Source organism: Ornithorhynchus anatinus, chromosome 17 (genome assembly GCF_004115215.2).
Source record: "Ornithorhynchus anatinus isolate Pmale09 chromosome 17, mOrnAna1.pri.v4, whole genome shotgun sequence".
Taxonomy (NCBI): domain Eukaryota; kingdom Metazoa; phylum Chordata; class Mammalia; order Monotremata; family Ornithorhynchidae; genus Ornithorhynchus; species Ornithorhynchus anatinus.
The window spans coordinates 1,807,577-1,820,958 of NC_041744.1; the positions used below are offsets into that span (position 1 = coordinate 1,807,577).

The 13,382-nt window shown below is 55.8% G+C and overlaps 1 protein-coding gene across 5 annotated transcripts in view; it reads left to right on the forward strand.

Annotated features, from left to right (window-relative positions):
- The window catches only part of CUX1 (cut like homeobox 1), a 204,190-nt gene that overhangs the window by 136,196 nt on the left and 54,612 nt on the right, over positions 1-13,382 (forward strand). For all 5 annotated transcript variants that reach the window (XM_029082234.2, XM_039914459.1, XM_029082236.2 and 2 more), the window contains exon 9: positions 11,927-11,975. In XM_029082234.2, the coding sequence (XP_028938067.1) occupies positions 11,927-11,975 (49 nt within the window). The remainder of the gene's footprint in view (positions 1-11,926; positions 11,976-13,382) is intronic.

Below are 13,382 nucleotides of genomic sequence, written 5' to 3' on the forward strand. Positions count from 1 at the left end.
ATCATACTGCTTCTCTGGCAAGTTTTCCGTCCAGATTCGGATAACTTGTCATCTGTGCTTTCCTCTTATTTCTAGAAGGGACATCCTCCCCTCACCACCACCCCTTTCCGGTTACGTTTTTACTTCCGGGAAGTCAGCATTCTGGCCCCAGAGTCTGCTGCAGGCGAGGGCACAGTGTTGAAACACAGGTGCCACCTCGTCACCGGGGGGATTTGTAATAACGGTAATTTTGGTGTTAGGTGCTTATTATGCACCAAGCACTGTGTCACATGCTGGGGTACATAGATATTCATCAAGTCGGACACAGTCCCCCCCCTTTCCGTGGGTCTCGATGTAATTGGGAGGGGAAACGGACACCGAATCCCCGTTTTACAGGCGAGGAAAGGGAGGCACAGGGAAATCAAGTGACTTGCCCAAAGTCAGGTGACTGGCGCGGCGGAAACCTCTTCTCCCTTGACGGAGGGTCTAGCTGGGGAGCGCCCTTTTTCTCTTTCCCACAGGGTTTGACCAAAAGCGTTAAGCCCATTTCACGTGGCCGGCACAGAGACCGCGACGAAACAACCGGGAGTTTACCGTCCACCCTACTTTGGTGTCGAGTTTACTGTGCAGCTTACTTTGGTGTTCTCATTGATTTTTATTTTGAAACCTAGAGTTGAGGAGCTTGGGGTTCTACTGTTCTTTGCCCACTATCTTTCCTCCGGCTGAAATCCGTAGCCACGTCCCGGCTGCCCTCTCCGCGGGCGCCATCTTGTAGTTAGCAAATATTGGTATCCCCATCCTCCTCCTCAGCGTCCAGGACCCCCCGAAGGGTGCTCCACCATTTCCAGATCGGCACGCTTTGACTCTCCCCTTCCCGCCTGGCCCACCTCCTGCCACATTCCTGTTTTCACGTTCGCTTCCGCGCTGCAGTCTCCAATTAGGTCACCTCCTCACCCTCCATCCCCCCCCCCCCAAAAAAAAACCACTTCCACCTGACACAGATGCCACACCCTCCGGCTTCCTGTCCCAGAAGACGGCAGTCACGAGCGCGGCAGATGGGCCTTGGGTGGACCCCCTCTGATGAGTCGGGGTCATCCGATTTCGTGGCCGAATGTTGAGCGTCAAGTGGGCGTTGTCGATCGGAAGCCCGGTGTGGTCGGGACACCGGTGACTCGGCGTATCCGCCCAGCTGACAGAGGTCTTGAGATGACACAGATGATTTAGACGATGGCGGCGAGAGGATGGTGGGACGTCCCTCGGAGTCCTCTGTGGGCAAGCCGGGGACTCGGGTAGGGGAATGTACCTCCGCAGCTTGCTGGACCACCGGGCATCCTCCGCGGCCTACGGGCTAGTTCCGCTCCGGAGTCCGTTCACGTCTTGACCGTTTCCGCCGTGAGAGGCGACCGGCCCAGACCCGGCTCTTACCTGGAGCCATCCCGCGCTGTCTTGGCCCGCCAGCCGGACGGCTCTTGGGGGATCCGAGGTTTGGAGATCTCGCCGTCAGGCCGCCCTCCTGGAGCCCGGTCCCGTTCTAAGGCCCTGGGAGAGGACAGCGGAATCCAACCGCCCCGTTCCCTGCCCTCGGGGAGCTTACGGTCTAAGGCCGGGCCGAGGGCAGCGGGAACCGGGCAGGCGGAAGAGCCTCGTTTTCACAGAGTGGAAGTCAGAGGGAGAGCAAGGATATCCTCTTTCCCTTTGACCTCCCCGACCCCGTTTCCAGCTGGCGGGGGGGGGTTTAGAGGAGCCGAAGCCATTGTATTACTAAGCAGTGGAGGGGGGAGGAGCGGGCCAGTGAGTTTGCGTCAACTGCCATCGGTTCCGCCTGCAGCTGTTTGGCTCCCGGAGCGCTGCGAAAGCTAAACAGCTGTGGGACGGGAACCGGAGACTCCGCAGAGACTTCTCCGCCGGCGAAAACGTCCCGGGAGAACTCGGAAAAAGCCGGCGCCCGCCCCCCTGCCCCAGGGGGAGGTTCGGGCCCCGCGGCTCGACGGGGAAGTTGGTCCGGGCCTGGCTTTTCTATTTTTTAATGGTACTTGTTAAGCACTTACTATGTGCCTGGCAGTGTGGCTGAATTAGATACAAGTTCCTCGGGTTGGACACGGCCCCTGTCCCACGTGACTCTCACAGTCCAAGTTGGAGGGAAGAGGATCTAATCCCCGAGGACCTTCTGACCTCCCCCCCAGGCCCGTGTTCTATCCGCTACGCCATGCTGCTTCTCATTGGCGTCTCATGGCATCAGCTGTCCGTTGGCAAGGGAGTGGGCAGGGGTCTGCCTAGGTCCTCACTGCCCGGGTTCATAGCTGGATTGCTTTATTATTTTTTTTAATGGTATCTGTTAGGCGCTCACTATGTGCCAGGCACTATATTAAGCCCTGGGATAGATGCAGAGTCATCAGATTGAACACAATCCATGGCCCGCAATGGGGCTTACAAGTCTGAGTCCCCGTTTTCCAGAAGAGATAAGTGAGGCACAGGGCAGCCGGTCCCCGCCCCCCCTGCCCCAGGAGGAGGTTTGGGCCCCGCGGCTCAGCAGGGAAGGTGGTCCGGGCTACTTGTTGAGCACTTACTCCGTGCCTGGCACTATGCTAAGCGCTGGAATAGATACAAGAGCCTCAGGTTGGACACGGCCCCTGTCCCACGTGGGTCTCACGGTCTAAGCCGGAGGGAGGAGGACTTAATCCCCGTTCTACGGACGTGGAAACTGAGGCCCAGAGAAGTGAAGTGACTTGCCCAGGGTCACGCAGCAGACGAGCGGCGAAGCCGGGATTAGAACCCGGGTCCTCTGACTCTCTGGCCTGGTCTTCATCCGCGAGGCCACCCTGCTCCTCGTGAGCAGTTTCCCCTCTTGCCAGACGGCTTGCAGACGCCTATAAAGGCAGGCGGGGAGATTTTAGCAGTGGATTATATTAATGTCTGTCTCACCCCTAGACTTAAGCTTTTTGCGGGCAAGTAATGTGTCTGTTATATTGTGTCGTACTCTCACATTCCTTCATTCCGTCGTATTGAGCGCTTACTATGTGCAGATCCCTCTGTTAAGCGATTGGGAGGGTACAAAAGCAGACACATTCCCTGACCACAGCGAGCTCACCGTCTAGAGGGGGGAGACAGACATTAATATAAATAAATAAATTACCGATCTAGACGTGTGTGCCGTGGTGGGGATGGGAGGGAGGATGAATGGAAAGGAGCACGTCGGGGCGACACAGAAGGGAGCGGGAGGAGAGGAGGGCTTAGTCGGGGAGGGCTTCTCAATAAATACCACGGATTGATGGGCTCGGACCGGCGAAGGTACGGCGGCCTCTCAAGCCCCCCTTCTCGGAGACGACCACTCCTGTCGCAGATCAGACCGCCGAGGCGGGATCTTTCTGGGTTTCAGTCGGGGTGATCCCCAGGAGCCCTTCCTCCCTCCCTGAGATCGGGGCTCAGGGGACACGGTTAGAAGCCGTCGTTCTAGATTAAGGTAGATGCGTTCTCTTGGCCACGGCCTCCCCCGGGCGCCTTTCCGGCTCGTATCACCGCAGCTCTTAGTACGGTGCCCGGCACGTAGTAAGCGCGTAACAAATACCGTAATTATTCTTATTCTCGGGGCTGTGCGTTGATCCCAGGGGCTCCCCGCAGCGGTCGGTGTGGGATCGGTGCGAGTCCCAGGCTGACGGGGAACAGAATCGGCGGCTGCCGTAAAGCCGGAGCGGCACGGACTTCATCTCAGGTTCACAGAAGCAGTGTGGCCTAGCGGAAAGGGCACGGGCCTGGAAGTCGGGGGATCTGGGCTCTCATCCCGGCTCTGCCGCCTGTCCGCTGTGTGGCCTTGGGCAAGTCGCCGTTCTGGGCCTCGGTTCCCTCATCTGTAAAATGGGGGTGAGGATTGTGAGCCCCATGTGGCACATGGGATGTTTCCAACCCGATTCGCTTGTATCTGCCCCAGCGCTTAGTACAGTGCCTGGCGTAGAGTGAGCGTTTAACAAACACCGGTTTAAAAAAAAGATCCCAGTGCCTTGCTCGTCAACTCGTAAAAAGGCGAAAGGGAGGAATTTTTCACCCTAAATAGATTTGCTGAGCGGGTTGTTAGAGGCTTTGGAAAGTAAGCGTCCTTAGACGCGTGTCAGTCGCCAGCTGCTGATGTGGCGGTTTGGGCTTTTTGAATGCAAAGAACAAATCCCTGGGGTAAAAGTTTCCGAATATTGCGCACCCTCCCTCAGCCAAAGCCCGTGCCGCGCCGCTCTCGCTTCTCTCGCTGCATTTCAGAGGAAACGTTTGTGGTCATAGTATTCACCTCTGCATTTTCACATTGCAGGGTTAGATAGAGTGTGTGGGTGTGAGCGACCGATCATAGAGAAATCAGAAACCTAAGGAGCAGTAGCACCTAGAAAGTAAGAGAGAAATGCTATACCCGTGGCCTGTTATCCACAGGGATTATTCCATTTAAGAGCGCTCTCATTAGATAGTCAGTAGTGTCAGTTGACCACTCGCTCTTCTCCCACTCCCTTCTGTGTTGCCTTATACTTGGATTTTCACGCTTTATTCACCCCTCCCTCAGCCCCGCCACACTTACGTACAGATCCATAATTTATTTATAGACTGTCTGTCCGCCCCTCTAGACTACAGACTCGATGTGGGGCGGGTATGTGCCTCCCAACTCTGTTGTACTGCACTCTCCCCGGTGTTTAATCCAGTGGTCTGCGCAGTGAAAGTGCCCAATATATATGACTGATTGACCCCCTACTGCGTACAGAGCGCTGTACCGAGCGCCTGGCGAGAGTCCTCCAGGAGCCGAGGACACGGTCTTGGCCTCGAGGACTTCACACTGCACCGCCATCGTAAGGAGCTTAGTGGTTCCTCTCTGGAAGAGTGGATGAGTTCGGGGTGGGCAGGGAATGTGTCTGTCGACCCTGTCATCGTTGTACTCTCCCAAACACTTAGTACAGTGTTTGCACACAGCAGGCACTCGGTAAATACCACTGATGGATGGATTGAGTTATATCAAAGGCTCTAGTGATCCCTACTCAGCAAGGCCAAAGCTCCAGATGGTGAAAGGAATCTCTAAATCCGTTTGATATCAAAAGAGAGCGAGAAAGGCCATTAATAACAATAATGTTGGTATTTGTTAGGCGCTTACTATGGGCAGAGCACTGTTCTAAGCACTGGGGTAGATACAGGGTAGTCAGGTCGTCCCACGGGAGGCTCACAGTTAATCCCCATTTTACAGATGAGGGAACTGAGGCCCAGAGAAGCGAAGCGACTCGCCCACAGTCACACAGCGGACAAGTGGCAGAGCCGGGAGTCGAACTCATGACCTCTGACTGCAAAGCCCAGGCTCCTTTCCACCGAGCCACGCTGCTTCCCAAATCGCTGCATTACCGAATCAATCGAGGTCCCAAACAGCCCAGGGGTTCTCTCTCTGGCCCTGGCACCTGGACCCTTGAAGGTCCTTGACTAGCCTCTCAGTCAGCCAGTCGCAATTTATCGAGCACGTACCGTGTGCAGAGCACTGTACTAAGTACTTGGGAGAGAGCCCAGTAGAACAGAGTTGGAATACAGCCCTGCCCACGAGGAGCTTGCAGTCTAGAGGGGGATACGGACATTAATATAAATAAATAAATCACGGCTGTGGACGTAAATACTGTGGAGTGGAGGGTGGGGTGAATAAAGGGGGCAAATCTAAGTGAAAGGGTGATGCAGGAGGGAGGGAGAGAAGAAGAAAAGAGGGCTTAGCCAGGGAAGGCCTCCTGGAGGAGATGGGCTTTGGGAAAGGCGGTGAAGGTGGAGAGAGCCATCGTCTGTCAGATGCGAAGAGGGAGAGAGTACGGGCCAGAGGCGGGACGCGGGGGAGCGGTCGGCGGCGTGGTAGACGAGACCGAGGTCCGGCGAGTCTGTTGGCATCGGAGGAGCGAAGCGTGCACGCCGGGTTGTCGTGGGAAGTCAGGAGGGAAAACAGGAGGATGATTGAGTGCTTTAAAAGCCAGTGGTTGGGGCTCTCCGTTTGAGTCGGAGTTGGACAGGCAACCGCTGGAGGTTCTTGAGGAAACAAGGACTGAACGGTCTTGTAGAAAAATAATCCGTGCGGCCGAGTGAGGAGTGGACTGAAGTGGGAAGAGACCGGAGGCTGATGCAATAGTTGAGGCAGGGTAGGTTAAGTGCTCGGTTCAACGGAGTGTTGTTCTAAACACTCCTCACCCTCTTTCCCCGCCTTAGGGATCGCCCGGGCTCTTAGGTCTGTTCCCCCGAAGTGCTTTGACACCCTCTGATTTGTAATGTAGCGTTCTTCCCCCCTGCCAGACTAAAAGCTCCTTGAGGGCCGGGATCGGGTCTACCAACTCTGTTTTAATGATGATAATAGCGATTATGGTATCTGTTAAGCGCTTACTGTCTGCCAGGCACTGTACTACGCACTGGGGTGGATAGAAGCAAATCAGGTTGGACCCAGTCCCTTGAAAAAAAAAAAAATGTTGGTACTTGTTAAGCACTTATTATGAGCACTGTTCTAAGCACTGGGGGAGATACAGGGTGATCAGGTTGTCCCCCGTGAGGCTCACAGTTAATCCCCATTTTACAGATGAGGTAACTGAGGCCCAGAGAAGCGAAGTGACTCGCCCACAGTCACACAGCTGACAAGTGGTAGAGCCGGGATTCGAACCCATGACCTCGGGCTCCCAAACCCGGGCTCTTTCCACTGAGCCACGCTGCTTCTCTAACTACGAAGGGCTCCCAGTCTCCATATCCCTTTTCCGGATGAGGTGACTGAGGCCTAGAGAAGTGAAGTGACCTGTCCGAGGTCACACAGCAGACACGTGGCGGAGCCGGGATTAGAATCCAGGTCCTTCTGAATCCCAAGGCCGGGCTCTAGCCCACTAAGCCGTATTTTAATGTACACTTCCAGGCACGCAGTACCGGGCTCCACGCGCATTAAGCGCTCGGTCGATACCACCGATTGACTGATCGATGGGAGTCCTTCCTAATCATCCCCCCTCACGTTTAGGGATGGCCCGCCAAATAGCCCAATAATAATGACAGTACTAATCACCGTGGTATTTGTTAAGCCCTTACCCCGTGCCAAGCGCTTTACTAAGGTGGACAGAAGATAACGAGCCTCCGTCCCACACAGGGCTCACAATAGGCGGGGACACAGGTATTGAGAATTCCCATTTTACAGATGAGGAAGCTGAGGCCCAGAGAAGTGAAGTGAACCGCCCGAGGTCGCACAGCAGGCGAGTGGCAGAAGTGAGATTGGAACCCAGGTCGCCTGGCTCCCAGGCCCGGGCTCCCTCCCCTAGGCCCCGCCGCGCAGCCGAGCAGGGACCGCCCTGCCTCCCCGACTCCCCGCTCTCCATCCCTGACGCCCCTTCTGGGAGCCCGGGACGCGTCATTCGTCCGTGAACGTAGCCGTTCCCTCCTCGAACGTGAAGGGATTTTTCTGCTGCCCGACTGCCGTGGTAACAAGTTCCATATGTCGACCACCCACCGGATCAAGGATTTCCTTTCGTCCTGAACCTACCCTCTCTCCCCCCGCCCCCCAGCCCCCACCGGCTTCCACGGGCGCCCCTCGTCTTCCGGGTGGGGGATCCGCTGAACGCCGTGTCGGCCCCCTCCGCGGCTCTGTGGGAGCGGTTCCCTCCTCACGTCAGTCTGTCTGCGTGGGCGGCCTGCCCTTTCAGAGCCCGAGCCCGACCCCGGGGGACCCGGGGCCCTCTCCGCGGCTTAGAGGAGCAGCGCGGCCTAGTGGAAAGAGGAGTCGGAGGACCCGGGTTCTAATCCCGGCTCCGCCGCGTGTCTGCAGGTTGACCTCGGGCAAGCGCTTCATTCTCTGTGCCTCAGTTACCTACTCTGTAAAATAGAGATTCAGCCTATTCCCTGCTACTTAGCCTGGAAGCCCCATGGGGGACAGGGACCGTGTCCAAACTGATTAAGATGTATCTTCCCCAGCGCTTAGAAGGGCGCTCGGCATATAGCAAGCACTTGAGGAGTACCCTGATCATAATAATTATCATCGTTATCGTCGTCGTCATCATCACTGTTCTTATTCCGGAGCCGGCCAACCCTCTCTGAGGACGCCCCAGCGGCCCGAGCCTTCCATTTCCCTCAGAGAGCAGCGAACGCCACGGAGCACTTCACGCTCAAAGGCAATTGTTTCCTCTCCCCGGGCATATTTTGGTCCGTCGAGCCGTTGCTTGGTAACAAATGGGAACCTGACCAGAACGGAGAGCACGTCCATTCCAGATAACTGGACGCTCATTTCCGGGGATTGCATCCAACTTCCAAAATGGCCGCTTCCTGTTTGAATGGATCGGCTCCGGGCGTTACCCCAAGACCTCTCTTCGCTGATTGGAGACTCCCCCTTCCCTGGAAGTGATGAGGAGACTCTCGTAGAGACGATAGTGATGGTGGAGTCGGTGGCGGTAGTCGCGAGAAATGGGATTTTAGGAGGGCTTTGAAGATTTGGGGGGGGGGGGGGCGGTGGTCAGGGATGGGTCTTGGAGGAGCCAAGTGGGAAGGAAGTTCCTTGCGGGCTTTGATTTCTCTCCTATCTAGGCTGCTCAGAATCTCAGCCTCCCAGATGGGACATCAGGATCAGTGCTGTCGGCTGTATTTATCGAGCACTTACTGTGTGCAGAAAGAGCGCTGTACTAAGAGGTTGGGAGAGCACAATACAACAGAGGCGCCCGTGCCCTGGTGATGATAACAGCATCTTATATTTATCCAACACGCACGTTTTTCCGAAGCCCTTCCACATCAGTGATTTCTCTTTTTACACTTACGGCGCCCTTTGAGGTAGGAAGAGGTCGATATTATTAGCCCCTTTTCCAGATGAGGAAAGCGAGTCCCAGCGAGGTTAAGCAGCTTGCCTGCAGTCACCCAGCAAACCGGGGACAGAGGCGGGACTAGAACCTGGTTCTCCGGACTCCCACTTGCCCTGCTGTTTCCCCAAGGCGGTCACTGAAGGACGATCAATCAGTGGTATGGCTTAGTTGAAAGAGCACGGGCTTGGGAGCCGGAGGACATGGGTTCTGATCCCGGCTCCGCCACTTGGCTACTGTGTGACCTTAGGCAAGCGGCTTCACTTCTCTGTGCGTCGTTTCCCTCATCTGGAAAACGGGGATTAAGACCGTGAGCCCCACGTGGGACCACCTGATTCCTCGTATCTACCCCAGTGCTTAGAACAGTGCCCGGCACGTAGTAAGCGCATAACAGGTACCGTCATTATTATTATTACCGAGTGCTCGTCCTTCGGAGCACACTGTGCTCCGGGCTTAGGAGAGACAATGCAACAGAGTCGACGGACATGTCTCCTACCCACAAGGACCCTCCAGTCTGGAAAGGGAGGCCGACACTGAAATAAATGATGGATGGGGAAACGGCAGAGCGTTATGGATTCGAGTACCTCAGTTTTATCTCTGTCGCCGCCGACCTCTCGCCTACGTCCTGCCTCTGGCCTCCCTCTTGGTATCCGACAGTGACTCTTCCCTCCTTCAAAGCCTTACTGAAGGCACACCTCCTCCCAGAGGCCTTCCCTGACTAAGCCCTCACGTCCTCTTTTCCCACTCCCTTCTGCATCACCCTGACTTGCTCCCTTTACTCACCCCAGCCTCACAGCACTTAGATATATATCCGTAGTTTATTTCTATTAATTTCTCTCTCCCCCTCTAGACTGTAAAGTCACTGTGGGCAGGGAGTGTGTCAGTTACACGGTTGCGTTGTACACGGTTACACCCAGTAAGCGCTCAGTGAATATGATTAAGTGCCGTGAAGCTGGGGTGAGAAAGTGCTTAGGACTCAGGAGGATGAAGGGTTTGAAAGGGTATCTGTAACACGTGATTACGGCATTAGTTCCGTGCTTACTATCTGCTACGGACTCGGGTAATAATAATAATAACAGTAAATGTGGCTTTTGTTAAGCACTGGCCAAGCACGGTAGCAGGAGCCGAGGTCCCACATGGGGGCTCACAGTCTGAGCAGGAGGGAAAACAGGTATCGAATCCCCATTTCTCGGATGAGGGAACTGAGGCCCGGAGAAGTTAAGGGGTAGATGCACCGGGCCTGGACTGGACCCGGGCTCCATCCCGGCGCCCGGAGGGAGGGAGAGCCAAGAACTCGTCCCCATTTTCCAGATGAGAAGGCTGAACCCCTGAACGTGGCCCGTCTGGAGCCACCCGGCAGGCCGGAGGCAGAGCCGGGATCGGCCCGGCTCTCGCGATTCCCGGCCCCGGGCTCTCCCCACTGGGCCACACGGTCCTCCCTTCAAACTTTGTTAGGCAAGTCGGCAAGCTCACCTCAGAACAACTCTGGCACCCTCCCACGCAGTCTCACCCCAGGCCCCCCTGTCAGCCCGTCTCTCCTTCGACTGCTAATTACTCTCTCGCATTGTGTTTCAGACACTTAGTGTCTTCTGGTGATTTTACCCTCCAGAGTCATTAGAATATCTTTTATATTGCCTGCTCAGTTTTCCTGTAAGAGTCTGAAAGTTTAATTTGGTGATGACACCGTCATTTGTTTGGCAGTTCCACACTTCCCTCCCTCAGTCCCGTTCGGGTCCCATCCCGTCCCCTTCGCCAGCGACTCTGGTGCCTTGACACTGCGTGGTGGGCGTTCCCGCCGATCTCGTCAGTGTTCTGGGACCTACCTCACTTCAGAGACGCCGCTTTCGTTCTGAAGTCTTCCCAAAATAGCCCCTTGGCACGATGTCGTCGCCGTACAAGCTGGAACGGGCTTTTTTTTCCCCAGACGCGACTGAAAAAGCCCGCTTCTGTTTCAGATGGCGAGGGGGCTCACTGCCCCTCCCTCCCCCGCCCCCACACCCAGGTTGGGGGAAGGGGGCGGGGGTGGGATCCCCACTCATCCCTAAAGCCTCTGGAGCCGGGAAAAGGGCGGCACGGAAGTCGTGGGAGCCGGGCTTTCTCGAGATTAGAGCATGGGCCCTGCCGACTGATGGGCAGCCCCTCGGTCCATCTGACCGGGGACTTGGGACATCCCGCCGGACCCCCATCCCGATCCCCGTCCCCGGCCCAGTCACTGTTGGAGGGGCCCTAGACAGAGATGGCTGAGCTGTAAGGACCCCTTGGGTCTCCCGGGTGTCTCTGGCCTCCAGTTTTCCACACCTGCCTGCTCTCCCTTAGATTCATTCCTTTGTCCCGGTCCTGCTCCAGGGGCCGGGACACCATCTTGCCTCGGGCCTCCTGGAGCCCCGGGGTATCCCCTTGATCTGCAGTCCTGGGGTCTTCAGTGCCGGGACCTCCCAACACCAAAGGTTATTGCCTGGGACGGGATAAGAATAAGAACTGGAGTATGTGTTAAGAGCTTAGTGTGTGCTAAGCACCGCGCTGAGCCCCTGGGTAGATGCAAGAGAATCAGGTCGGGGAACAGTCCCCGTCCCTTGCAGGGTTCACGATCGATCGAAGGGGTATTTATCTCTTTATCAATCTCTCCCGCTCCCTCACCCTCCCTTCTTCTCCCTCTCTCCTTTCCCGTTCCCCTCCTTCTCTCCCTCCCTCTTCACTCACTGGTGGTTTTGAATGTCCACAAACTATGTCCTGTCCCCGTGGAGCACAGGGTCAGTATTCGTCTCTGTATTTTCAGAGCAAGAATCCTACAGGCCTGATAAAGAGCCAGAAGAATCACAGGAAGAAGGACATGAACACACAAACACACACATTCTCTCCCTCCCTCCCTCCAAGAGTCTCCCAGTCCTAATAAAGAGCATAAAGATTTCATGGCGTGGGGGGACAGCTTCTCTCCCCCAGCCCCCCGCACCCAATAAAGAACAAAAAGATGTCACGGCAAGACAGCTACACGCACCCAGCCTTCAGAGCTATGGCCCAGCGGAGGGTTAATCAGCAAACGCTGAGGAAACATCAGTGTCTGAGTGGTGGAACCTGCTGAATCCCCAACCGCTTAACCTCCTTCCCTCAGGCAGCGTTTATTGCTTCCTAATGGGGTCTTCTCCTCCTCTCTCCAGGGCTGACGAAATTGAAATGATCATGACGGACCTAGAAAGAGCAAATCAGGTAGGCTCTTCCCCGGATCCAAGACGTAAAACTCGATCCGCCGCTGCTCGTTTCTCTTTCCCCGGGGTGGGAGAGGAAAAGGAAACGGGGGTGGGGGGTGGGGGTGAGGAGAGTCTGTCTCTCGGGGGCCCGGCAAGCTAAGTCGGGTCCGTTCTGGTGTCGTAAGAGGTAAAATAATTCCTGGGAAAGCCATGGCGTTTCCCTTCCCTCGGCGATTTCAGCCAATCGTCAGTGGTATTTATTGAGCGCTTACCGCCTGCCGAGCTCGGAACCGAACCGCTTAGGAGAAGACAGTACAGCGGCGTTGACGGCGCAATCCCTACCCTCGAGGAGCTTTACCGTCTGGTGGGGGAGGCGGGCTTTAAAATCCGTTACGGACAGGGGAAGCAGCACGGTATTAGGATATGGACATAAGTGCGGTGGGGCTGAGGGTGAGGGGAGAATCGGAGGGAGGGTGGGAGGGTGGTGGGGAAATGAGAGGTGGGTCAGGGAAGGCTTCCTGGAGGAGTTGTGATTTTTAGCCATTTTAGCAGTTCGGGCTGGCGGGATTTCAGATCGCCAGTAGTAGGTGAGCGCTTGGTCTTGCCGCTCTTCTTCAGGGGTTTCTTTCTCCCCGCCCACCAGCAACTTTTCCCTCAGAGTCCCAGCGGGGTGGTGGGGTGGGTCTCTGTTTACTCCTCGAGTGTCCCGGGGCTCGCACAGAGCTAGAGCCGTCTGTGGAACCCAGTCCTTTGCATTGGAGTAGCAGTGTGGCCTGGCAGAAAGAGCACGGATCTGGGAGCCAGAAGGACCTGGGTTCTAATCCTGGCCCTCCCACTTGTCTGCTCTGTGACCTTGGGCAAGTCGCTTCACTTCTCAGGGCCTCAGTTACCTCATCTGTAAAATGGGGGTCAAGACTGTGAGCCCCATGGGGGACAACCTGATTACCTTGTATCTACCCCAGCGCTTAGAACGGTGCTTGGCACAGAGTAAGCGCTTAACAAATACCATCATCATCATTATTATTTTTCTCTGGGCCTCAGTTCCCTCATCTGCAAAATGGGGATTAAGACTGTGAGCCCCGTGCGGGACAGGGAATGTGTGCAACCCGATTAGCTTGTATCTACCCCAGCACTTAGCATAGTGTCTGGCACGTAGTAAGGCCTTAGCAGATGCCATAAATTAAAAAAAACGACCTGGGTTCTAATCCCAGCTCTGCTACGTGTCTGCTTTGTGACCTCGGGCAAGTCACTTCACTTCTCTGGGCTTGTATTCCCTCATCTGTGAATGGGGATTAAGACTGCGAGTCCCATGTGGGCATGGACCGTGTCCAGTCCGATTAGTCTGTACCTACCCCAGCGCTTAGTACAGTGCCTGACACGTAGTAAGCGCTTAACAAATGCCATTTTCAAAAAAGCACCACTGAGC